The 27,963-nt window shown below is 30.0% G+C and overlaps 2 protein-coding genes across 3 annotated transcripts; one reads left to right on the top strand and one right to left on the bottom strand.

Moving 5' to 3' along the window:
• Positions 1-86: 86 nt before the first annotated feature.
• On the top strand, positions 87-4,625 carry LOC100881904 (GTP-binding protein 2). Of its 2 annotated transcripts, none has more exons than XM_012292778.2 (7): positions 87-292; positions 1,222-1,500; positions 1,707-2,003; positions 2,135-2,395; positions 2,467-2,857; positions 2,928-3,213; positions 3,281-4,625. In XM_012292778.2, the coding sequence occupies exons 2-7, from the start codon at positions 1,224-1,226 to the stop codon at positions 3,563-3,565; spliced, it is 1,797 nt and encodes a 598-aa protein (XP_012148168.1). In that variant the 5' UTR covers positions 87-292; positions 1,222-1,223; the 3' UTR covers positions 3,566-4,625. The 2 variants fall into 2 exon arrangements, with proteins under 2 accessions (XP_012148168.1, XP_076396684.1); XM_076540569.1 differs by lacking the exon at positions 87-292 and adding an exon at positions 526-685.
• A 104-nt stretch (positions 4,626-4,729) lies between these two features.
• LOC100879019 (leukocyte elastase inhibitor) lies at positions 4,730-14,766 on the bottom strand. The gene is made up of 6 exons (XM_003706489.3): positions 14,469-14,766; positions 8,091-8,452; positions 6,938-7,273; positions 6,590-6,846; positions 6,355-6,484; positions 4,730-6,229 (listed from the first exon to the last, which is right to left on the bottom strand). Exons 2-6 carry the CDS (start codon positions 8,448-8,450, stop codon positions 5,312-5,314), a joined length of 2,001 nt encoding a protein of 666 aa, XP_003706537.2. The 5' UTR covers positions 8,451-8,452; positions 14,469-14,766; the 3' UTR covers positions 4,730-5,311.
• Positions 14,767-27,963: the final 13,197 nt, after the last annotated feature.

The following is a 27,963-nucleotide window of genomic DNA, read 5'->3' as shown; positions in this document are numbered from 1 at the left end:
CAAGGAACTAATAATTTCTTTACCCTAAAGGTGGAGCCACAATATGGCGCTCGAAGCGTCATCTGTTTACGGATGCGTCGAGTTGGAACTAAATCTGTTTGGAACTTAAGAATGGATTGGTAAAGCTGGTAGTAGACAGGTCGCGATTCAATCGTGTTTGATCGTGTATTAAAAAACGGGAGGGAAAGTGAGAGGTGTTCATGTAATGTAATTTAACTTCGTCGTGAGTATCGAACAGAATTTCGATTTTGGATTGTACTGTGGAGAAAGAAATACTGATCTATAAAATGCAGTAAGTTTGAAATATTTCTTGTTGAATCATCACAAATTCGCGTCTAATAAACGATGTTTTTCTCTATCACGTAGCTGTCAGATTTAGTCTTGCAATAATCATTTGTTAGAAAGTAGATATGTTTTTTTTTCCGATGCTTGTATTTATCGATTTAACGAACGTAATCGTGATCCACAAATACACGCTCATCCACGAATCGAATACATTTTGTTTGCACACAGTTTTGTTTTCGTTTTCAGTGTGTCGTGTGATATTACGTATACGTACAACTGTTAAAGCGTATTGTGGCGGATTTGGCGCGCTTGATTATTTTACAACTTGTAGTCTTTCTAAATATAATTTAACTTTGTCGAACCTTGAAATCTGTATAAACATGAATTGATCTGGGAAAAGGTGAAAATTATTTACTCTAAAATTGACATAATCTGAAAATATTGAATCATTCCTGACGCAATATCGCTATACGTGCTTCAATCGAACAGTTTATGTCTTATCAACCCATTTGTTATTGCCAAATGTTATTGCAAAATTTAAAATTTTTATATAAAATTATTATTTTTTTAAAATATTTTTGTAATAATTTGAAATTAATATTCATAAATATTATAATTAAAAACTTTTTTATAATATTAATTAGTTGTTTTTTTGAAATACTAATTTTTCTTGTTCAAAATAAATAAAATTTTACAATGTGCACAATACATGTAATAGGCAATATTTCAGTGTGATGAAATGTGGTGTCGCAACTCACAATTAATGAACTAGATTTCATTCAGAATTGTTGGCTACAATAGCAGAAAAATATTGTTACTTTTAATAGTCTAAGCTTACAAAATAGGTTTTATTCATATACAATACAATTAATTTATTATTAGGTTGTTACTTTCAATGCTTGAAACAACTATTGAGGTATATATATTTTTTTACAGATATGGAGTCATTCCTAGAATTGTTTGATCCAGACAATGGAAAAAACATGAGAAAGGAAAGTTGGAATGACTCGGAAAATGAAGGGAATGGAATGTCGGATTGTGAAAATTCCAGCATTGAAGATGATCAAGAAGAAAGATTACCACCAGAACCTGAACAGGGTAATATTGAATATAAGTTAAAGTTGATAAACCCATCCAGTCAGCGATTTGAACATCTTGTAACTCAAATGAAATGGAGACTTAGGGAAGGACATGGTGAAGCAATCTATCAGATTGGTAAGAAAAATTGTAAATTTATACTATAAAAGCAAAACGTGAATGTTATTTACAATCATATATTTCTGAATCCCTACATTCATGTATACCTAAATCTCTATACCCCTAGATCATTAGGCCCTTACATACTTATATTTCTAGATTTCTGGATGTTTGTATCTCCAGATCCCTACTTTAAGTCATATTAATAAAAATTTGGTTTTTAGGTGTGGAGGACAATGGAAAGTTAACAGGCTTAACAAGAGAAGATATGAAAGCATCTCTAAAAACCTTAAATGATATGGCAGCTAGATTAGGTGCTACAACAAGTATATTACGTGAAAGGCTTGCCAATTCTAAAAATAAAGGTATGCCCACACACAGTAACAACAAAGAGGAAATGCGGGTAGCAGAGGTGCTGGTGAGAAAGTTAAGGAAAGGAGACAGGGAAGATCAGGATAGTATAGTCGATTTAAGACTTGCTGTCACTGGTGCACAGGATGCTGGAAAGTCAACTCTCTTAGGTGAGAGGATTAGCAGAGGACATTTAAGGTAGAGAAATATACTTAGAGTTTACTCTGCTACATTCATTATTTGTCCGGTTCACCTAGTTACAAATAAAATATGAATTTTAATGCGTTCATAATGTACACAGGTGTATTAACCCAAGGTGAATTAGACAATGGTAGAGGAAGAGCGAGACTGAACATGTTGCGTCATCTTCACGAGATAAAAACGGGTAGAACGTCATCGATATCGCACGAAATTATAGGCTTCGACAATGATGGGCACGTCTTGAATTATGCGGAAATGGCAACTGCAGAAGAGATATGTGAACACGCTTCAAAAGTAGTCACATTTATAGACCTAGCCGGGCATCGGAAGTATTTGAGGACAACGGTATTGGGTCTTACAGGTACAAAAATTAGAATTATCTGAACAGATTTGAGAATTAGTCGACATGGTGTTTATGGATCCATCCCTTAGGATATTCACCTCATCACGTGATGCTAGTCGTGGCACCGCCTGTGAATGAAGCTTCGCAGGAACATATGACATTGTGCCTCACTCTAGGTCTCCCGTTCTTCGTAGTTGTAAACAAAATCGACCTGGGTTTTTATAGTATTCCAGAAACAATAAATCAGCTAGAGAATGCTATTAACGCGCAAGGGTATTCTAAACAATTAGTCATGTACAATAACAGTCAAATGACGTGGGATTACGAGTCAAACATAGTGCCAGTTTTTAATGTAAGTTGTGTTACCGGAGAGGGCTTGGAAAATTTGACCAATTTCATCAAGAACTTACCAACGTACGATGTTAATTCTACGGAATCAGATTCCGAATCGTGTCTGTTTCAAATTGATGAAACATTTAGGTATGTTTCTGTACAGATGTACGATCGACTGCTCATACATTTCACACATCCAATGTATTTTGTTTTACAGAGTAGCGGGTTTGAACGAACCTGTTTTAGGAGGATTACTTGTGAAAGGAGCGATTGCTCCAGGTACTCGATTGTTAGTTGGTCCTCTACCAGACGGTGAATTTAGTCCGGTTAAAGTGGTTAGTTTACATCGCAATAAAGCTCCATGTTGCTTAGTGAGAGCCTCACAGAGTGCTAGTCTAACATTAGCACCTCCAACAAACCGAAGTCCCCCATTACCCCATTTACGACCTGGAATGGTTCTAGTATCAGTGTGGGACCAGCCACATGCAACGCTTTTCTTTCAAGTATGTACTCATATTTCAATATTTCGTATTAAATACATTAACACTCAATTTTTATTAATTTTTTTAGGCAACTGTGTTAATAGTGTATCATGCAACTGCGATATTCTCTGGTTTTCAAACAACCGTGCACATAGGAAATGTAAGACAAACGTGTATTATTAAAGGAATAATGGACGCTAAAGACAGAGGTCTGCAAACGAACGACACAGCCTCTGTTTTGTTTAGGTTTGTTAATCATCCGGAATACTTGCACGTTGGTATGCGTTTATTGTTACGGGAGGGACGCACTAAAGGGATCGGTAAAATTACGCAAATATTTCCTTTGATAGGGCAACAGAATAATATGCAATAAACCGAATAAACTTTTGTGTGTGAAAAGTATTAAACGTTGCAAATTGTTTACAATAATTGTAACAAAATTCAATTATTTGTCACGTGCCTAGTATAAGCACCTTTTGAAGACTTTCTCTGTATAGTATACAAGAAGACAGTCCTTTCTTTTTGTTTAGCAGGTCTTCAGTGGTATAGGTTTTATAGCTATTTGAATGAAAAACAAAGTCGATCTTTTTGTTGGACTCGTGTATATGTGTATATATACCATAATAGATGTTTAATTTGGTTTTCTATACTTTTGCCATAAAGATTTTTTACCTGAGGAAGTCAGAGGTTAGGTGACCTTGATAGCTTGATGTCTTTCTTTAGTATTAGAAGATATATTGCGGGTTGTTAAGAATTGTAACCCAGTGAACAATATAAAATGAATATAATGTGTGATTGATAATTTTGTTTACGTAAATGATAAAGAGATTTTAAAAAGAACACCTAACCATCCGCTATTGTATCTTCGATTATAACGGTTATGACCACTTTATTTCGTGACACGAAATAAATTATCGTTATAAGAGTTCGACGTTATCGTTTTGCGTATGACGCTGTATGTTAGAAATTCTTCGTGAGAACAATCATTATAATAATGCAATGCTTCTCTATCGCATCGAAATAAATTTATTCTTGAGTTTCTGCTAATGTTGTTTGAAAAAGAGAAAAAAAATACGAAAAAGTAAAGAGTATATTTCAAATTAATGAACGCAAAGTAAATATTTTCGTAGTTATTATTATCATATAATGATAATTATCAAATGCAATATTGTTTAGTTTGTAAGATTTTTCAAAAAGGAAAGATAAATCTATCCGTAAGACGGTTGTATTCGTGAATAACGTAGAATTGTAAACTTTCAACATTATCCAAAGATACATATCGTGTAAAACGTTTGTTAACATTTTGTTAGTGTAAATTATTATACAACCGTCCTCGACGAAAAAAAATATTTCGTTTTATTTATGTCAAATTCAGATTGTAATGCATTATAAACTGTAAAGTACCTTAAATAAAACAAAAGGAAAGAAAAACATTTACATATATTTATTTGTACTGTAACTTTGTCAGTTACCAAGCAAAGCGACTAAGAAAATAATTTACCGTAGTTAACATTTTAATGTTAAGACAGACGCAATGTTTATAATTTAAAAAATAAAATATTTATTTATCACGATTATATAAAATAATTATTCTTATAATAACTTAAATACAGTACTATATACGTATAACTAGATGCAATTAAACGCAATCTTTAAGCACTTAGAGTACTATACAGCATTTAATTCTGTAAAAATACTGTTTTGTCAGGAATACAGATTGGTCGTGAGAATCAATACTGCACGATTATGTTCACACTTCACACGCATCATTCAAAACGATAGGTTGTACCAGGAACATACCTGTGGCATCAATCTCTCATCCATTGTAAAAGAAAGACTGCGTCATTCAACTCTTAGCAAATAGATCTTATTTAGCTCATTTTTATTTGATTACCAGTGGCGTAACTAGGGTCTCGGTTAGGCTTGGTTCCTTTAAAGTATCTACCGAATTAAAGTGTAATGTGTAGAGAACATTTGATGAAGCTAGGGAACCTGACTCACATCATATAAAAGTTCTAGTTACACTAATGCTAATCATTCAGACTGATGAACTTTAATGGAAATAAATGCAAGTGTGACGAGAAGCAACGATAAATATTATCAATTAAAAACTGCCTCATTAGCCTCTGGGCCCATTACTAGTCGGGAAATTTGGAGTAGGAGTATTTAGGGTACCCCAGAAAAGTATGAGTCTTGTTGGGTCATGTCTAATGAAGAATATAAACGGTCTGTTCGCTACGAACTTTTTCTGGTTTCCAGCCCGTTCCAGAACCACTGCGGTCGCGGCTGCAGCCTCGGTGCCCTTTTCAGTGATTTCGATCTCCACCTTGTGCAATACGTTAGAGGCATACAGATGAGGATTCACCAGATTGGCGCTATTCCTCAGTTCATCTAACCCGAACGAGCGGTACCCATTTTCGTTCAAATACTCCAAGAAATTCGGGTCAATCGGTCTCTCTCTTCTACTTCTAGACTTTGCTGCTCCCTCCTGAAAACGATACTTGTTCGATTCAAGATTCACGATTTTCGCGTCATTGTTGGGCTTGTTCCCCTCCACAGAGTAAGAGTTCCTGGATTCTAATGGCAGTGTTTTGGAGTGACGAAGATTACGTGTCCTGGTAATGTTAAACCCGTTGTACCATTGCTGCACGGTTAGTCCACGCACTTTATCCTCATATGAAAAGAAACCTCGTTTAACCATATGACCCCTTTTTTCATTGTCTTGCTCGCCCGAACGAGAGAAAACCATCACGTCGTTGTTGTTTCGTTGTTGTATTTCCATCGGAGTTCCTCTTCCTGCGGATACCAGACTCAAATCTGCCATGGAAGGATCGAACAAGGATCTCAGACCCAAAGCGGCGAGGGTTGATTTCAATTGTAGGCTGCTGGTCAACTTCATTTTCGGTAATCCTATTATGCAAGTCTGGAGCGTCATGCTATTAATCAGCTTCTCGATTATGTCTGCTGTTAATTGATTTTTGAAGTCTCGTAAAGCTCTTGCGCCTTCGGCCGTTGGAAGAAGAATGTACATAGAGGTCTATGAGACATCGAAAGGAAAATTTTGTTGGAACATATTGGAAGAATTTTTTCTTTGTTTTGTTATTCAGTCAACTTTACAATTATAATACTAGTATTTAATGGGAAATTAATTCAGTTACTCACTTCGTTTCCTTTGTAGGGAAGAGCCAGAATCTTCACACCCAACTGTTTATCTTCATAGAAAGGAAAATCTCCGCCATTCAACATTAAGTCGACGTCGACCGGTTTATCGGGTTCGATGAAGAACTGTTTCCTAAATAGACAAAAAGTGTAAGTGAAATACCTACGAATACTTTGGCGATATTATTTGTTTCTTTTTTAAGAAATACATTTTTTTCTTCAAGGATAAAGAACGAACCTTCTGGTGGACCTCTCCAAGAAATGTTGGTTCCATTCTCCACTGAAATAAAGCGCTGACAGAAGGATAACACTGGTTTCGGGTCCAGGTACGTCATTCAGAATTGTAGAGATTTTTCCCCGCGTTTTCGCATTTACCCACTGATTTATCGCAATTTGGGCAGCTCTTCCGTTTCTAGCAAAGTCTACATTTATTACTGCGTTCTTGTAAATAGCCTCGCTAAGCAGTTCGAACTGTCGTCGTATAGGATAGCCATCCTAATGATAACATCATTAAAATACGATTTATTATTTGTCCGTTTTATGTGAAACTATGTTAATTTATATGTATGCTAAAGGGAGATTTTACCTGCACGTACGAGGCGGTGGCGAAATCTATGCGAGGCCCAGGACTTCCTTCTATCCTAGTGAGAAGTTGGTTCAACAATTGGCCAAACATCAGATGAACAATTTCAGACTTCTGCGAAATGTCGACTCCAGATTCCAGTCCAAGTACCTTGGACACTTCGTCGAAGGTTCTGCCAGCAGAACCTGCGAGGACTATCGCCATTGTCACTGCCAGACTGATCGGCGAAAAAATAATATTGTCTTGTTGGCCGGTTATGGTCACACTTTGAGTTTTGTAGATATTAGTTTCCATATCCAGGGTAAACTTGACTAGCCCATTCACGATGATATTGTTCACCTGAAATTATTCAAAACATTCTAATTTTTCTTTCAAAGAAGTCTTCATAACACTAGTTCTCACTAGGCTGAGAAAGCGAAAGTAATTTGCTTATTGAATAAAATAGTGACGGTAATTATTTGAAACAGAAGATTCCTCACCGATTGTAATAATACTAAAATATATTGGCAACACTTTAAATAACCTTTTCCTACATAGGTAATCATTGCTCAATCTTAGCTTTGTAGGTATAGATAAAAACATTTTTTGTACTATACTTATGCTATACAGCAGTAATTATTATAGAAGAAAATTACTGCATGATGAAAATCGATAAGGGACCCTCTATCCTAGATAATCACCAAACGAAGTTAGTCATTATTGTGCAAGAAAGTACATAATCGTTGAATTGTTACTTTAAAATGAACTTCTTTCATTTCTTGATTATTGCACAATACAAGGAAAGGTCAAATGTTTTATTGGACTCAAACTTTTATTTCTAAACAGTGTATGAACTGAACGTTGCAACATACGTGATAAAATAATCTTTTTTCTGCTAGATGCTGTCATTAATGAGTCTGTAAACTTTAAACTTTAAAAGGAAGAATATTATTGCGAATTATATTTGCCATTTTATGTAAAAATCTGTAATATAGTTCCTAATATTATTTATTACAAATTAAATATTTCTTTTGACTAATATTTAAATATTATTTTTGAGTATTCGGTTGTATCAAATTTGTAGTGTCATAGATAAATTCTACCGTGGTCAACGTGTTAATGAACGAAGCAATTATTGACCAACTTTCACTGGATATTCCAACATTTTGGTACTCACATGATCCTTCCATTGTTGTGGCGAGTATTCACGGAGTACTGGAGTTGGTGGAGGTGGTGCAGCTGATGGTGGTGCAGCTGCTGGTAGTGCTGTTGCTGCTCCAAAGGTGAAACCGTGTTGTCTAGGATATTGTCCTTCAGAACTATATGGAAAGACAGTAGGTATATCCTTTTCAAACGCAATGGTGCTCTCTGAAGGATAATATATTCTATCTACATCGTTGATTCTATCTGTAGGACTATTCCTTGCAATAGGATTCGGAGGAGGTGTCGATCTTCTTGTTAGGTTGACATTATCAGGAGTTATCCATCGGCCATAACTGCAAGCCACCAAGCTCAGCAACGTTAGTGCAGCTATCATTTCTAAAACAATAACAGTAACATTGTTAGTGTATGACATAATTGTTAATTTTATAATATAGTATGTATAATATGTGTAATATGTATATTATGATTATTTGCTACAATACAGTTATGAAATGTATTGCTTCAATTTCGGGAATTTTTGTACTTTCATAAACTCGCTAAAGTAAATAATCTCGACAATTAAATCACGATAATCGTTTTTCCAAACCGGAGAGTCTTTGAACAGAGTTATGATTGACTGTTTGCACATTACGTTTACTTTCGGAAATATTTGTTCACTGTCAGTTTTATCGGTCTGTGTCGTTACACGTCTCATTTAACTTATTAAAAAGGAAGGAAACTCAAGCTATTGATAAAAAATAACCGCTGACGCCACTTTCAGTATTGTTTGTAATTAATCTTTTTCCGGTAAAGATAACCATTATCTGTATTCTATATTATCGTTTCATTGAAACACGTGACCTCATGGAACCTACGATATTTTGCATATGTTACTGCGTTATCACTATACGGGCTACTATCTCTAAACAATGCAATGCCAAACGATTCTTTGAAACAAAATAGTCGGAAATGGATTATGGAAATTGAATGAATCAGGTGATTATTTTTCGAAAGTGGTTTTGTCCGATCACTAGAGTGATTCAACATTGCATTTCTTTGTCGTATACTGACAATGAATATCAATTAATGACAATATACATTTGACCTTCAGAGTTCACCTCCGCTTCCGAGGACATTTGTGCACATGCCTTTTGTAAACTATTTCCTCTTGTAACAGCAGCGCAAATTTTACCTCTGGTTATTACGAGAACAGAGATGTAACATAGCTAAATGTAAACGTGTCTATTATTTACAGTAAATATTTCTCATATAATGTGATACGTCAATTATATTGGTAAAAGTTTAAACTTCGTTCCTTGTGAATTTACTTATGGAAGCAACGGATATGTATTTTGAGAAGCAAGTGTTAATTGATGATACATACTTGTTGAATTAATCATGCAGTGAGGTAACTAGATAGGGAGCAACGCAGGACCACATAATTAAAAATTCTTAACTATAATATAAAACTAATTTAAATGAAATATATAAATCTTTACATGTATAAATTGTTCGTCAAATATATAAATATCTGAACTTCTCTTTTAACTACTATAAACATATATATAAATATTGATCAGTGGCTTTTTACAGCCACTCTTTATTTCCATATTGAATTCTTCGTAAAAAAGTGCTGACCCTATTTTCAGTGTAAAGAAAGTTTCTGGGGATCCCGACTCAGAGTTGCTGCTAATTTTGGTCAAAAAATGCTGACCTAGACCTCCACATTTATCATATTTATCACTTTCTATGCTATGTTACGTCGTTTTATACGAACTCATTATCATATCTTATGACGTATTCGTCTATGTTTAAACGTTTGGTGCACCTTAAACAGACATGTGCAGGGACGTATTTATGTCTTAATAAACCCCGTTTTAAAATTCGTAATAGAATAGATAATCTACGCGAAGAAGAGTAACATTTTTTTATACTGGACTTGTTTTCTGAGAAAAGTGAATTTGAAAAGTTTTCAGTATATTTGTAGGAAAATTTACGACAGTAAAACTGATACTACATTTACTTAGTTTAACAAATGGAGAGAGGATGTTATAAATTAATGAACATAAAATCCTTATTGTTAATTCGTGTTTATCATATTTTCAATTAGATTCATTATGCTATACGTTAATTTATCAATAAAATCTTAATTGATAATGTACTTCAACAATATTAATGTTAAAATTTATAGAACTATATCTATTAATTATTGAGCAAATTATTCAAATTCATTTTTAAACAAATAATTACACAATTATAATTTTTCTGGTTGCAAATAAATTTTCTTACAAATATATTGCAGAATTTTTAAATTCTTCTGAAAAAGCCACATATTAGAGAATGTTATTTCTTTTACCTTAATTTTTGCATATATAATTACCATGTAGCTTGTACGATTTTTGAACGCATTGTATAGCAATGGAGCTCATAACAAAAATTTCAGCTAGGTATTTTTAAAATGAATTTACAATATTATTAGTTAAAATGAACAATTGTTCAAAGGTCCCAGAATTTATAAATTTATAAAAAGTCTAAATTGATTGATTTAAAATGATTAAAAATTTTTTGCACTTGTTAATCTATATTTATAAAAGACCTCAAATTTGCTAATTTAAAGTTACTAAACAGCCTCAAAACTTTATTAATTTAAAATGACTAACAAATTACTAAATTTGTTAATTTAAAACTACTAAAAGAATTCTTACTTTTTATAATTTAAAATTAATAAAAAGTTCAAAACTTTACTAATTTAAATTTACTAACAAATTCAAGAATTGGCTAATTTAAATTTTCTAGGAAGTTAAAAATTTGCTAATTTAAAATTACTAAAAGATTCCTAAATTCGATCATTCAAAACTATTCGAATCCCTAAAACTATTGAAATGTATTTTATATTTGCAGATATGTATCATTTCTATTATCTCTTTAATTTGGCCCTAGGTGTCAGCCTTCTCGACAAATCCAGTTCTGATCACGTATACATATATTCACATACCATCGTCGAGTTGATCCTGAACGACATTCGCCAACGTGGGTTTTCCCGCTGATACAAAATTGTCGACTATGATGATTTGATGAAGCGAACAAAACATTTCACGATAACGTAACATCGTTAGCTACTAACAATTTACGTTCGTTGTACATAAATAAGAAGAATACATTAGTGTACACGATTATCCACACTTCTATTGATAATTAACGTTGTTACTTTCACAGATGTTGGTGATTACAATTGATTAGGCATGTTATTACTGTTTTCTCTCATAGTGGAATGTTTAAGAGAGTATTATAAACGAAGATGCCTTTAGTATATTGCTTGAACCATAAAAATATTTAGAATTTTTATATGTAATTAATTAAAATTTGTTAGAATCATTTGTCGAATATATAATTCGATTGTAAGTAATTCATTAAGTATTCGGTTGTAATTTATTCACTTATGAAATACAACTTTCTGGTTTTTAAATTTCAGTCTCATAGTTCATTTTATGATTTTTAGGATATAAAATATGTTTTGTAAATGTTTAAATTTCTAAATTCTCAAATTATGATACTTACGAAAGTAATACAATTTTTAAATTTCTAAATTATTAAATTTCCAAATTAACTTCCCAAATTCCTAATTCTCAAATTTTCAAATTTTCAAATTCACAATTCCGTAAACAAATCCCGAAATTTGCAAGCTTTTACCCAATTTCCGAATCATCATCCCTAAAGTATAAAATCATCAAATCTTTAAATCATCAGTCCCACAATTCCTAAAGTCAAAAATTCTAAGATTTCTAAATCTCTGGTTTCCTCAATTTACTAAATTTTCAAATTCCTACATTTTTAATTCTCAAATCTCTAAATCCCCAAATTTTCAAATGCACAATTTCCATAGTCAAAGTGCAAAATTTCTATATCCCCCAAATCTAAATCCTCAACTATCCAAGTCGAGTTCCTCATCAGTTCCCACATTTTCAAATTCGCGAATAACAAAATTCTCAATTTCCTTATACTGAAATTTTCGACCAAATGTTAACTTATTTTAAAAGCAAGTTTGCAACAAGTCGAAAGGAATTTCTCTTAGACAAGCTCGACGACCCTATAATCTATGCGATTAATCATCAATGCTGTCTACCGATCAATCCTCGAACAGGATTCTCCCGCTCTTCGAGATAGTAAAAAATAAAGACGATTTAGTAAATCCTCGAGGTAAAATTAAACTTATGTATGTAATGACCTTATCTCGTACTGTCATCTTAAGGATGTTAGATCAAAGAATCCTTTAATCGATAAGCTTAAGCAGGACTTTCAATTATTACTCACTGAAAAGTAATCTTGCGGAAAATGAGGTTGCACAAGAAATCGTGTAGGCATTTTACGCTCTGGAATAATCATCGATGAACAATGTATATACAAATGGCTCCAAATTATGCTATTAGGTGCGTCACCCTTGAAACGACTTACAATCGTTATTACGTGGTTTCTAGCTGCGAATTATTATGGTCGTTGAGCGAGAACTGGTTACAAGTTTTTGCAAAATTTACGATCGAAATTTACATTCGTGCCGGAGAAATTGGATCTGGTCAGGGAAGTTCATGTGCGAGAATTTATCGGGGAAGTTGGAAAATATTGGAAGAAATTTTAATCAATTTTAATTCTGAAAGTTTTAGTGTTGATGGATAAGATAACTTATTCGCATTACTTTTAATCTTTTCAGATTTGTACGTGAGAGTTGGAAAAAGGAAGTTTCGGTAAAAACGTGATTGGAACTTTTAATTTTTGCATTTTCTTTGTAAAATGTATTGCGATTTTTAATATTTAACTATTTAAACATTTATAAAATATATTTTATATCCTAAGAATTATAAAATGAACTATGGGACTGAAAGTACGAATGAGTAATTAAATTCTGTTAATTACAAATGTATATTTACTTTAGTGTGCAAAATATGAAATGGTTACTTAATGTTATTAATTGTTTTATATTAACCTTATTGTATAAAATATTTAATTAATGTATAAAACTGACTGTTGTATAAAATATTTGACTACTGTATAAAATTAACTGTTATGTAATAGTAACTGTCGTATAAAATGTTTAAATACTGTATAAAGCTAATTACTGTACAAAATATTTAACTATTGTGTAAAACTAACTGTCGAGTCAAATATTTAACTATTGTATAAAACTAACTGTCGAGTCAAATATTTAACTATTGTATAAAACTAACTGTCGTATTAAATATTTAACTATTGTATACAACTAACTATCGTATTAAATATTTAACTACTGTATAAAACAAACTATCGTATCAAATATTTAACTACTAAATAAAATAGTTAACATTGTCAACTAATTATTTAATAAACGTTAACTCTTGTACACAATGTTTAACTAACAGTGTTAACTAATTATTAAACTAAATATTTAGTTAACGTTATTAGTGTAGTGTACCTTAACGTTAAGGTATTTTTCTATTGAACCGCTGCACACTTCTTTTATCACGGAATTGCGCCCACAAAAAAATTCCCATTGTCTTTTTTAATTACATCAATTATATTAATTTCTTCCCAACTCATAAAAAAATACTATACACTGTAACGAGGCATATGCCTCGTTACAACACTAACTATACAAAACAGACGCGGATACTTGTAATCACAGATTACGTTTTTATCTGAAATACTTCAAATTTGAAATACAATCTTTTTTTAATTTTGAAAATATTTTACGAAAAAAAGTTCTTTTCAACGATATACGAACAAATAAAAAATAATGTTTAACTGAATAATTAAACTAACAAGTAGCTTAACTACTATAAAAATAAAAATCATGTCAGTATAAAGTTTCAACATAAAGTCTGCATTTAATTTTACATTTTTTTTTCAGTTTCACGTTTCTTGTACTCAAAATTTGCAGCAAAAAAAAAATACACAGAAAATCTGTAATATTAATATTCCTATAGAATTTTTTATCTTAAATAAAGAAATTAAAGACAAAATAATTAAAAAATACCCTTCTATCACCCTTCACTTTTAAACAGTTAAAAAGTGATCAACATAAACATACTTAAAAATTCAGAGCACGTTTAACTCTTATTTATACATTTCAAAAAAAATTGTAGGTTATAGGTTTCGCATTTTTATAAACTTTAACGCTTTCAACTGAAGAATAATTATTGGCAATTAAATCGACAAGTGGTAGATTACAAACGGACAGAAAATGTTAAAAGATTTGAAATATGTTCAATCACCAGGATTGCAACTATCTCCTGTCAAAGTCAAGCTGCAATCGACTACGTTTAAAAAACTTGTATAATTATAATTAACTGTAGTCATGACTTCAAAAGACTTGTTAATTATAACCGTCCACGATTGAAATAATTGGTTAAATCTGCCACAATTCGCGTAGCAACTTGTTTACCTGTTTCGGTGTTCTCGAATCGGCAAATGACGAGCAGGTATTTTCTTTAACTGCGAAGTCCAAGGATCCTTCGTTGCAGCCTGCGCACGAAGATTATAGTTCACGTTGGTTGTTCACAGCATCGTCGAGTAAAAATAGCGAGACACCACGACGATATTCACGGACTGAAACGTTATGAAGCCGGCAAGATCGTGAGTTAGGTTCGAACCGATCAACAGCCACGGCACGACTGACTCGCTATGGCCTCGGTTGTGCTCTGTTGTATTTACCAGATTTCTCTCCTCCACTTCCCCGTGCGACTATAATCCGGGTCGTGGATGAAAGCGATGATACTTATACGGGACGTCTCGAAGAATCTTCTGATCCACTATACTTAGATAAATAAACGATTAATCATTTTGAATCATTCTGGGTAATTCGTGTGTACATTGATACGCGCGTTGACGCAATTACCGGAAGGGGCTACCGGGTAGGGTAGGTCTGACGTAGCAAGATTTCGTAGAATGCGGAAATTAATTTATTTATTAGGGAAGTTGGAAAATTGGAAATTTGATTTCATTGGAAAATGATTTCAATATTTGTTTCAGGTTTATTTGACAACTTATTTTTTTATTTAATGCTTAGGATCACTTCTTAGGTTATTAATGATATTTGATTGTGTCATAAATCTGTAGGATAATTTTATTACTTGCAAATTTAGTCATTTTGAAAGATGGAAAATTAGCAATTTGACGATTTCAATATTTAAGTATTTCAGGTTTATTTGACAATTTATTTTTTTTAATTGAATGCTTAGGATCACGTGCATCTTCTTAGGTTATTAATGATATTTGACTGTGTCATAAATCTGTGGGTATTAAATAGATAATTTTATTATTTGTAAAGTTAGTCATTTTGAAAGATGGAAAATTAACAATTTGACGATTTCAGTATTTACTTCAGGATTATTTAACAATTTATTTTTTTTTTTATTGAATGTTTAGGGTCACGTGCGTCTTCTTCGATTGTTAGTGATATTTGATTGGGACTGTGTTGAAAAACTGTAGGTATTAAATTTGATAAACAATTGCAATATTTGCCAATTTAGTAATTTTGGGAAATTCGGAAATTTGAAGAATGATTGTTTTTAAATGTAGAAGTTTTGGACTGTAAATATGGTAAATTTTCTTTTTTTAGATATGGTTCATTTTGTAAGTTGTATATTTGACAATTTTGTAATATAGAAGTTTGTAAACATAAAAATTTTGAAAGTTAGAAATTTTTAAATTTTGTTATTTGGAACTTTGAAAATCTAATATTGACTTTAATTAAAAAATTTCAGATTTTATTCATTTTGCCATTTTTAAGCATAGAAATAAGGTAAGTGAAAAATTTTAGAATTTAGTAATTTTGAAAAATGAACATCTGAAAGTTTCAGAATTTATAAAATTAATAATTCTGTAACAATTTGAAAATTAAAAATTTTGGAGTTTAGTGACTTGAAAATTTGTGCATTTGTTAATTGAATAATTTTTAAGTTAGGAAACCAGAAAGTTTAATAATTTATGAATTCAGAGGTTTGGGTACTTGGAATTTTTTTAACGTGGAAGATAATTAAATAAAGTATTTGATTATCTTCGAAATTTGTACATTCAAAAAGTTGTACTTTTAACAATTTGAAAATTTTTAAATATAGAAGTTTGGAAATCTGAAAATTTACAAAACTGATATATCTAAAATTAAACAATAATGATTTAAAAATTTGGGCATTTGGTAATTTCGTAATTAGGTCTGGAAATCTAATAATTTGAAGATTTGGTAGCTTTTTAACCTGGAAGTTCGGAAACTTATACATTTTTAATATAAACATACAAAAATTTGAGGATTTAATAATTTCAGTAATTGTGAATTTAGCAATATTGAAAAATTTTTAAATTACCCAAATTGTTAGATTTAATAATTTTTCAATTTGTTTGTTTTCAAACCCACAGCCTTGCAAAACTGATAATTTTAAAAATCATTCGAATATCATCAACACTTTAAACTACTTATATTAAAAAATCCATAAATATGTTATAACAATACTTCTATAACAACTTTTCTAAGTTATATTATTTTTCACCTAAATGTGTTATAACAACTACACTAAATAATATTATTATAAAATAAAAAAAAATATTAATATTAATTAAAAAAAATATTATTTTTCACCACAACTTACATTGAATAATATTTAATCCTGTCACAGTAATTGAATTATTCGAATATTTACAACAAAGGCTTCAAAACTTCCAATTATTATTAAACTTGATTAACAACGAAACAACAGAACATACACATTTAAGTTTTTGTCCAAATATGGTATGACTTTGAAAGAAAATTCTCGATAAATGTTGATGAATGGGTTTTTCAACTTGAAGGGTTTTCGGAATCGTAGATCATTGTTTGACTTTGACAGATGTCGGTTCTTCCGGCGAAGGAACAGCGTTTATTACTTCAAACATTGATTAGACTTTATACTGCGTTGGCAAAAATGCAATTTTTGTCATTTTTTAGATGTTTTAACTATAATATATGTGTCACTAATATATTTAAATATAATAATGTTCGTTTACTCCGTTTTATAATTTTATTTCTTTCTACATATAAGGTTGGCCAAGAAGAAATATTTCATTACAGATTTTATAAAGATTTCTAAAAGTTATATAATATAACAAAATTTAGTATTTTTCACGAAAAAATAGTTAAAAAACAAATGATATGTGTATGTCTCTAAAACTATAACATATTAATTGTTTTTTTAATGTATATGTTACCGGCCAAACCCGATTTTAGGCCAAACTAGTTTTGCCTAGACTAAGCTAGTTCATCCTATATGCGATAGTATAGGATGAACTGGTTTGACCTAGGAAAAACTAGTTTATCTTAAAATATGAACTGGTTTGGCCTAGGAAAAACTAGCTTATCCTAAAATATGAACTGGTTTAGCTTAGGAAAAACTAGTTTATCCTAAAATCGGGTTTTGCCGGTAACATATACAAAAAATTATTATATATCTATGCTTGTTCGCATACAGTCTAGAACATGATCATTCATTAATATTTTCAACAAAAAATTTCGCAAACCGAAACTGAAACTTGCAATTAGTGCATCCTTGCTGTACACATGTCTTCGACTTTGAACAATGTTTTTACTTTCACGAAAATAATGTAGTATATTACCAAACTCAGTCTTTGATTTACAATCTTATGATTAGTAATAAATTAATTACTATTGTAAAATATGAAAGTTTCATAAGGGAAGAGTAAAATTTAAAATAAAATTATAAATCGAAGTTATTATAAAAGTGAGAGAGCTTTGATTAAATTAAACTTTATAAATAGAATATGATTTTATCAACCCTATTAATTTATTGTATATTATGATTATAAATGAATTAATGTTACTACAAAAGTGATGTATTAATTTCATTTCATTACAATTTTGCGAGGTCAAAATAATATTTTAAATGTGTAAAAAAAATAATAATTCTACAGCTAAAGTATGAGTCTAACAATTCTATTAATTTACTGCATATTATTATTAGTAAAAAATTATTATAAAAGCAGTATATTAATTTTGTTTCATTAAAAGAGGAGAGTAAAATAAAATTTTAAATATCTAAAAGAATAATAATTCCATGTATAAGGTATGATTTTAACAACTTTGTTACTTCATTTATAGTCTTTTCCTGCACTAAAATGTAAATGTCAAGATCAAGTAAGAATTCGTTGATGAAAAAAATATGCTGACACATAAATTGAATAAACGTCATCAACTAATAAAAGCGACATAACTTTCTAGCAAATTCTAGCAAATGACGTTCGACGCCATTTTGAACGCATGAAAAACTCCATTATACACTGTTCTAATTTTAGTAAAATTTCTCACAATTTTTCTATAAATACTCTCATCTACATTTAAAACAAAATTTCTTTTCTAGAAAAGCAGTTTCCCCAAGGGTTGAAAAATTGATTTAGATAAGATCTCCATGATCCTAACGATGAAAGGCATATGAACTAAAATGATTTATAAAAGCGTATAACATTGTATACAATTACAACCTGTATCTCAACAGATTATATTTCGAAGATTAATCGCCGATCTGATAAGCAATGAAATATTCAACATCTTGTGGGAGCTAATAATAAACGTTCAAACCCTTAGGCGAACGAATTGAAATAGCATTAATTTTTGTCTTTATTTTTATTAACGGTGATTCGTATTCTTTAAATGATTAAAAGAGGAAATGCAACAAGGAAAGTGACGGGTTTTTCCGAAGGGGTACTTTATAAGGGAAGGGTCAGCGATATAATTACGTATGGGAGTAACGAATTGACGCGATTTTAATTCGTATTATTTTAGAATTTGTTAAATACGAAGTTTGAATGCAGAGCTGTTAATTGCTTGATTAAAGGCTTTATCGAAACAAACATATGTTATGTACACATGATCTTTTGACCGTGGAAAATGATTCATCAGACACGTGTTAGGTTAACAATCATTCACTCTTTTAATTGGTTATCAATTGATTTATTTGTACTTTGCATTATTGTGATTGCTCTTAATTAAATTAATTATTAATTAATTAACCAAATAAAGAATGATTCTTTGATTAGGGTGGGCCAGACGGATTTTGGGTTTTTATTTAGCAGTTTCGCGATTTGGAAATGTGGGAAATTGTAAAATTGATCAAGTTGGAAATTCGAGAATTTGGAAATTGCTCAGTTTGGACATTTAGAGGACTTTAGAATATGGGAATTTGGAGATTTGAAAAATTGGAAAGACGGGAAATTTGAAAGTTTAATGATTTAAAAATTTGGATATTTAGGAATTTAGGACTTTGGGAATATGGTCTTAAAGATTCGAGACTTTGAGAACTTTAAAATTTAAAAATTTCGACATTTAAGTATTTAGGGATTTGGGAATGTGGAAATTTGGAAATTTAAAAATTTAGTGAGTTGTAAACTTGGATATTTAGAGGTTTAGGACCTTGCAGATTTGGGGATATGGTAATTTGGCAATTTGGTAATTTCGTAATTTGGTAATTTGGTAGTTTGGTGATTTGGTGATTTGGTAATTTGATCATTTTAAAATTTAAGGAATTAGGGGGATGGAAATTTATAGATTTAAAATTTTGGATAATTAGGAATTTGGAAATTTGAGAATTTGGTAATTTGAAAACTTGAAAATTTGGAAATTTGGAAATTTGAAAATTTAAGAATTTCTTCTTAAGTAATTTATTACAAAGAATTTATTCTTACCCTGATTTGAATATTTCTGAGTTCAGAAATGACATGATTGGGAAATTTTGAGTATTAACGGATTTAAGTACGTAGGATTTCGGGAATTTGAAATTTTAAGGTCTTGGAAGCTTGCGAATTTAATTGCCACCCTAAGAACATAAATCTTTAGTCACATAATTGGTATCTTAAGATCTTTTGGAAAAACCCGCCATCCCCAACCAGATGTTCCATCCGCTGTATTTCTTGTTTACCCCTCATATAGTTGAACATATTGTACAGATTCGAGATACTTAAGATATTCTGTTTTTCTTGTACCTGATACTAGCAATTCATACATTTTTAAGATTATAAATTTCCATATTTTATATATTGTACATTAATTAAAATATTAAATAAAAATTCTGAAGTTTTTATATGTTACAAATATATATTTATTTATTTCTTATTTTATTTACTTGCTACTGCTAAGTTTATTAATTACTTTACTTACTGAATATTACTAAATTTATTTACTACTTTATTTATTCGCTATTACTAAATTTGTTTGTTACTTTACTTGATTATTGCTACTACAGTTTATTTACTACTTTACTTACTTACTACCACTAAATTAATTTACTATTTTATTTACTCATCGCTACTAAATTTATTTACTTCTTTATTTACTGACTACTACTAAATTTATTTATTACTTTGCCTACTTACTGATGTTAAATTAATTACTTTAAAATCCTTTAATTTGTATGTCTTTAAATTTCCAAATTCAAATTCCAAATTTTCAAACTTCCAAATCCCTAAATCCCTTATTCTATAAATTTACTAATCTTCAAATCCCTAAGTCCCTTATTCTGTGCTAATATTTAAATCTTCAAGTCTGCAAATTCGCTAACATTCAAATCTCCTCATCTCCAAATATTCAAATCCCCAAATCCCCAGAACTATAAGTTTGCCAATCTCCAAATCACCAAATCTACAAATTAATCTTCAAATCGGGCAAAATGGGAGGAACCCTCCTAAGCGCCCTCTCGAAAAAGAAAACAAATACAATACAAATAACCTTCAAATCTCCAAGTCTACAAATCTTTAAATATAACTCCGTACTTCCCAAATCTCCAGCTAGTCTAAACATCCATATGTCATATCTGCAAACCAATAAGTAAAAGTTCAGATTCCACCCCGCGCAAGAAATCCCCATTACGCCACAGACGCAATCTTGCGTCAAACTAAAAATAAACTTACTACCATATTTAAGATTACTACGTAAAATTTTATCTATAGAATACGACGAATTGATTTCTTGATTCATAACATGTTTGTTGGCTGAATTTTTGTTAAAAAATTCTGCAGAACAACCTTTTATTCAGTTTGATAAACGCAATATCAGCTGCCTATACATAGATACAATGCATACTGTATCTACTTCCGACATGTGCAAGATATCAGCCATTCTCGATAGTTGACGCATTCGAGTATATCAGCAAAAACGCAGGATTGCCCATGGGTGAGCCATGGTGGAACGGTTACAGGTGGAATCGCACCATCATCCATTAACGATGAATAAATTCCTTACACGCGTACTCATGTCACTTTTTGATCAGATATCTGTTTCATTGAATAACGACTGGGAATTTAGAAAGTTGGAAACTCCAAAATTTACTAATTTGAAAATTTCAGTTTTTTTTTCATTTGATATATAATTTAAGGTTTTAGATGTAGAAGTTTGAAAATTTTTTAATTTAGAATTTTGGGAATTTAAAAATTACAAAATTTTAAATTTAAAAATTTCAAAGTTGTTTATTTACTAATTTAATAATTTTTAAACATAGAAATTTGGAAATTTGAGAATTTTGTGATTTGGTCACTTTTTAATGTGAATATTTAGAAATTTAGAAATTTTTATATATACAAGTTTGAAAATATTAAAATTAAAAAAACTTTAAATTCAGAAATTTGGGATTTTTAATTCTGAAATTTCAAATTTGAAAATTCCAAGGCGTACAAATTTCAAAATTTTGTATTTACTAATTTAGTAATTTTTAATCACAGAAATTTGAAAATCTGAATAATTTGTGATTTGGTCTTTTTTAGACGTGAATATTTAGAAATTTAAAAACTTATATACATACAAGTTTGAAAATACAAAAATTGGAGAAACTTTAAATTTAGAAATTTGTGAATTTTAATACTAGAATTCCAAAGTTAAAAATTCTGAAGCTTACAAATTTCAAAATATTTTCTTTACTAATTTAGTAATTTTTAAACACAGAAATTTGGAAATTTGAGAATTGTGAGATTTGGTCATTTTTTAATGTGAGTATTTAGAAATTTAGAAATTTTTATATATACAAGTTTGAAAATATTAAAATTTAAAGAACTTTAAATTAAGAAATTTGGGAACTTTAATTCTAGAATTCCAAATTTGAAAATTCCAAAGCGTACAAATTTCAAAATTGTTTATTTACTAATTTAGTAATTTTTAAATACAGATATTTGAAAATTTAAAAAATTTGTGATTTAGTCATTTTTTAATGTGAGTATTTAGAAATTTGGAAATTATTGAACGCAAGAATTTGCAAACGTGAGAAAACGCAGCATCATCCAGTAACAATGAATAAATTCCTTAGAAGCGTACGCATGTTACCATAAATTTATCAGATAATATCTGTTTCACTGTACAACCATATCGATTGTATGAACAGTGACATGTCTAACATGCCACTTAACTTCACCCATGATTGGATTTCTTAGAGAATGCATTTGTAGAATTTAGACTGTGTAATCATGACGAATCTATAATACCTTTTGTTCAATTTTATCTTACGAGGTATTTTTAACATGAGGAAAAAATATTTCGTGTTCCTTCAATTGTACGTGAAATAAACGAAATGCAAGATTCATTTAAGAAACTCAGAAATGTCGAAATTATTCTCTTGTAGGTTTTAAGAAATTGGGTGTCTTCAAGATTCATAAAGAAAGGTTTTGGAACTCAAGTTTACAATATTTTTTAATTTTCAAACTTCTCAAACTTCTCAATTCTCAAATTTCCAAATTCTCAAATTTCCAAGTTCTCAAATTCCCAAATTCTCAAATTTCCAAATTCTCAAATTCTCAAATTCTCAAATTCTCAATTTCTCAAATTCTCAAATTTTCAAGTTCTCAAATTTCAAAATTTTCAAATTCCCAAATTCCCAAATTCCCAAATTCCCAAATTCCCAAATTCCCAAATTCTCAAATTCTAAAATTCCCAAATTCTCAAATTTACAAATTCTCAAATTTCCAAATTCTCAAATTTCCAAGTTCTCAAATTCCCAAATTCTCAAATTTCCAAATTCTCAAATTCTCAAATTCTCAAATTCTCAAATTCTCAATTTCTCAAATTCTCAAATTTTCAAGTTCTCAAATTTCAAAATTTTCAAATTCCCAAATTCCCAAATTCCCAAATTCCCAAATTCCCAAATTCTCAAATTCTAAAATTCCCAAATTCTCAAATTTACAAATTCTCAAATTCCCAAATTCTCAAATTTACAAATTCCCAAGTTCTCAAATTCCCAAATTCTCAAATTTCCAAATTCTCAAATTCTCAAATTCTCAATTTCTCAAATTCTCAAATTTTCAAGTTCTCAAATTTCAAAATTTTCAAATTCCCAAATTCCCAAATTCTCAAATTCTCAAATTCTCAATTTCTCAAATTCTCAAATTTTCAAGTTCTCAAATTTACAAATTCTCAAATTCCCAAATTCTCAAATTTACAAATTCCCAAATTCCCAAATTCCCAAATTCTCAAATTCTCAAATTCTCAATTTCTCAAATTCTCAAATTTTCAAGTTCTCAAATTTCAAAATTTTCAAATTCCCAAATTCCCAAATTCCCAAATTCTCAAATTCTAAAATTCATAAGTCCCTAAATCCCTTATTCCCAAAATCTCTAAATTTCCGAACGTTTTAAATTCCTAAAACCCTAAATCTTTAAATCCCTAAATCCCTAAATTTCAAAAAGTCTTAATCCCTAAATCCCTCATTCCTAAAATTCCTAAATTCCCAACTAGTTTAAATTTCTACATTTTCCAAATCCCCACATTCCTAATTTTTAAATTTAGTACTCAAAATCATCAAATACCTAAATTCCCTATTTTTAAATTTAATACTTAAAATTCTTACACCCCTAAATCCGCAAATTTTCCCAATTTTCCAACACTGAATTTCGCAATTATAAAATTCCCTAACTCCTGCCGCTTGCTACGGCCCTATCCACAGCAACATAATAAAAATCAATTGTACTGCTCGTTTTTTTATACAAGGTACAGTAGCATCCAACAAGCACATTAATTTTTGTTCCAAAATCTGTCGATGACTTAAACAGTTAGAATGACGAAATATTATACAATTAATGCATAAGATTGCGGTAAAATTTAAAATATTATCGAATGAAACTTCCAACAGCCGCGTGGCAGTCAACACATCGTCATAATGAAAAGAAAACCAAAAAAGAAGTAGAAATTCAACATGTGAATGTATTAGCCCATGCAAAAAAAAAGAATTGCGATTGATTGCAGGAAGATGAACATTATAGCGTTTAAATCAATTAGCCTCGGAATACTTCACTATCTCCAGCAAACAGAAACATGCCATCCAGGGGCGGTCCACCATATGCGCGGGGCCCGGTGCAAGATATATTTTATGGCTTTAACAATCTCTCAACGATAATAGAACACAACTATACACAGAAAAATGGATAGCAGCATTGCTTTGGCTAAAAGGAAACGTCATTTTTGTCAATAGTTTATTTTATTTATGTGTCAATACTATTTTTTTCAACAAATGCTTATTTTTGAAGCTTACATCTTAAGGCATCTTATTAAACTAATAATTAAATAAACTGACAAAGTTATTAAACTTACACTCTATCTATAGACTTATTATTTTATACATTTTAATTTTATATTTAATTTTTACATTAAAATTTTATTTTTATAAATATCTCCTCACAATATTTTAATAAAACAAAATTTCTATACTGCTTTCATAATAATCTCAATTTATAATTTTGTTTAAAATTTTTCCCTTCTCTTATAAAACTTTTATGTTTTAAAATAAAAATTAATTTATTACCAATCATAATATTGTAAATCAAAGACTGAGTTTGTTAATATTATTTTACATTATTTTCGTGAATTATTATTTTATACATTTAAAATTTTATTTTTATAAATACTCCGTTATAATATTTTAATAAAACAAAATTTCTATACTGCTTTCATAATAACCTCAATCTCTAATTTTATTTTAAGTTTTACCCTTCCCTTATAAAACTTTTATATTTAAAAATAAAAACTAATTTATTACATAATGTTGTAAATCAAAGACTGAGTTTGTTAATATTATATTACATTATTTTTATGAAGCTAAAAACATTGTTTAAATTCGAAAGCATGTATACAGTAAGGTTTCACTAAATGCAAGTTTCAGTTTTGCTTTGCAAAATTTTTTGTTGAAAATATTCCTATGAATGATCCTTGTTCTATACGAGCAAGGATACATACATAATAATTCTCTTTATTGAAAAAACAATTAAAATGTACAATCACATATTACATACATAAGATTTGTAAGGGAATATTTCATTAAGAAATAGTAAAACCGCTAGCCTCATAAAGAGTAAATAAACGAAAATTAATATATGAAGTACATATTAATAAATAATTAATATATAAAGTGTAAATAAACGAATATTAATATATGAAGCATATATTAATAAATAATTAATATATAAAGAGTAAATAAACGAAAATTAATATATGAATTATCCATATACTATTTAAGACCGGGGTCCAGCCTCCTTATGTCTAGCCCTGATTCCACCATTACCTGACTTATCCCGAACAATTGAGACATACGATAAAGTTGCAATGTTAATTCATTATGAATACAATGATCAAATCATCCATAAACACACCGTTCCATCGATTCAGCGTACAATAAAAGAGATAAGCATCAAGAAAGATCCTGCTGACACGTGTATATAAATGGACGATCGATTAATCGCGTGCTTTCCATGAAATTCTGTTAATATGGTGGTCTAGTAGTAAATATGCAAATGCATTTTTTCCCCGACACGATTTCCTTGAATTTCAAGAATTTTAGATCACGATTCTCACTTTGGCTCGCTGGAATTTCAGTGACTGTGGGTGTGTATATTGGAAAACGAGCAGCAGAAATCGATGACTGCACCATTGGGTTTTGTTGCTCAGGGACCCTAGGGATTCCTACGGTATTACCATTAAGTGTCCAAAATAGAATTTTCGAAATTTAGGACCTTGAAATTTCTTAACTTTGCGTCTGTCGAATCCTTTATTTTGGAAATCAACAAAATTTGAATTTTGGAATATAAGGACTTTTTTAATTTTAGAACTTCAATATTTTTGAACTTTGAACATTCATGACTAAACAAATTTTTAAACTTTGGATCTCCCAGATTTTAGAATTGTTAAATAGTTTCAGTAATACACTTTTCAAAAATTTTGGATTCTCAGGCACTTTTTCTGTTTTTGCAAAAGTACTTTGTAAAATCAATGATTTCACGTTGAAAAAGAAAGTTCTGGAACATTTATATTTGAAAATTAATACGATATTTTCTGTAAAACTTCATATTACAGTTAGAACATTCTACAATAACTGACAATCGCACTAAGCCCCAAACTGTTACTGTTTCTTAACATTTTCTAACCTTCAATTCCTAACAAACTTGTTTCTTGTTTTCGCTGTCAAATTGAACATAAAATGATCACTCAACTAGAGTTGCTTTCAACTGTAAAATTTTAGAATAAATATTTGTGCTTGCGAAAACGTACGATTATTTTTCCAAACAGAAACAAAATGTTACTATGAAACAACAATCGCTGACGTAATAGAAAAACCATGTCGAATATCGATGTGATAAAAGGCTTTCAACTTATGCAAAACAGATTTAGAGTATTGACTAATGTTTATAACTACTGCGATTGTGTTAACTTAAACAAACGCTTGGAAATACCAGATTACTATATTGTTACAGAATCCATACTCGATGATTAGTCATTGTCATGGTCGATACGAAAACACTTAATTTTTCATTGAGATTCTTATCGATCAAAGGGGAATAATTTAAAATAATTATTTGTTGAAGTATTGCGATGGAAATTTTAACGGGATATTTATTCATAATGCGTAGGCAAATGAACTTAAACCATTATCGAATGTTGGAAGATATTTAGGTCCTTGAAAAATTTCGGCATCGATATTTTAATTGAAATAGTATTCTCAATTCATTATATATTATCAAATAATGTTAAAAAACTTAAGTTTATTGAAAAATTTGAACTTTCATGTAACAATGTTTGTTGTGTTACAATAGCAGATATTAGGTCTTTTGTATTTTAATGGTAAAAAGTACAACGAATGTATAGCAAATTTTTGTTAAATTTGCAATAAATCCCCCTCCCTTCAGAGCCTAGCAAAAACATACGAGCAGCATCGATCCGTCTACTGATTGACGTTTCCCGGAGAGGTACCTTTATAACCTCGCATAGATCTACCCCTTCTACCAGCTATTCCATGGTGGGGGTACAATTCAATGCTATTAATCTGCAATGTGAAGTAATCTGCGAATTGAGAGAAAAGAAGAATAGTTTGCTCATGTAAATGAAACGTTATTAAATAATACTTTATAAATTTCATCATTAAATGCCCAATATATTAATCATTATTCCTATTTTATTATTACTTTAATATTTAACGATGCTTCCACAATTTTAATTTCATTATTTTTACTACGACAGTAAAAAAATAATGATTGTTAAAGAAATTGATGGTGATGCAAGACTCCTAAGAATTATTGAGATTTTTTGGCACGTGTATAATGTTATATCGAATTACATTAAAAAAATTGTTATCAACTTTTGATAACGTATTATCAATAATAATTACAGTTTAAAATAAAAACTATGTTATCGATAAAGTAAAAAATGTAACATTGTAAGTCATGATACTTTTCGAACTAAATATCAACTAAAATTGTTATATTTAAACAAAATAAAATATAATTTTTAATATTTGCAAGAGACTTTTGGCCTATTTTCAAGTATATTTTCATCGTTTGTTACTGTATTCACGATTCTTCTTTCCACTCTTCTGTGAATACCTGCCTTTCAGTTAGATGAATATATCACACTCTTGAATTTATTGATTTCTGCCGCC

This window comes from Megachile rotundata, chromosome 15 (assembly GCF_050947335.1).
Source record: "Megachile rotundata isolate GNS110a chromosome 15, iyMegRotu1, whole genome shotgun sequence".
NCBI lineage: Eukaryota > Metazoa > Arthropoda > Insecta > Hymenoptera > Megachilidae > Megachile > Megachile rotundata.
The sequence above is the reverse complement of the archived record's forward strand: the minus strand, read 5'-3'. Positions and strand labels throughout refer to the sequence as shown.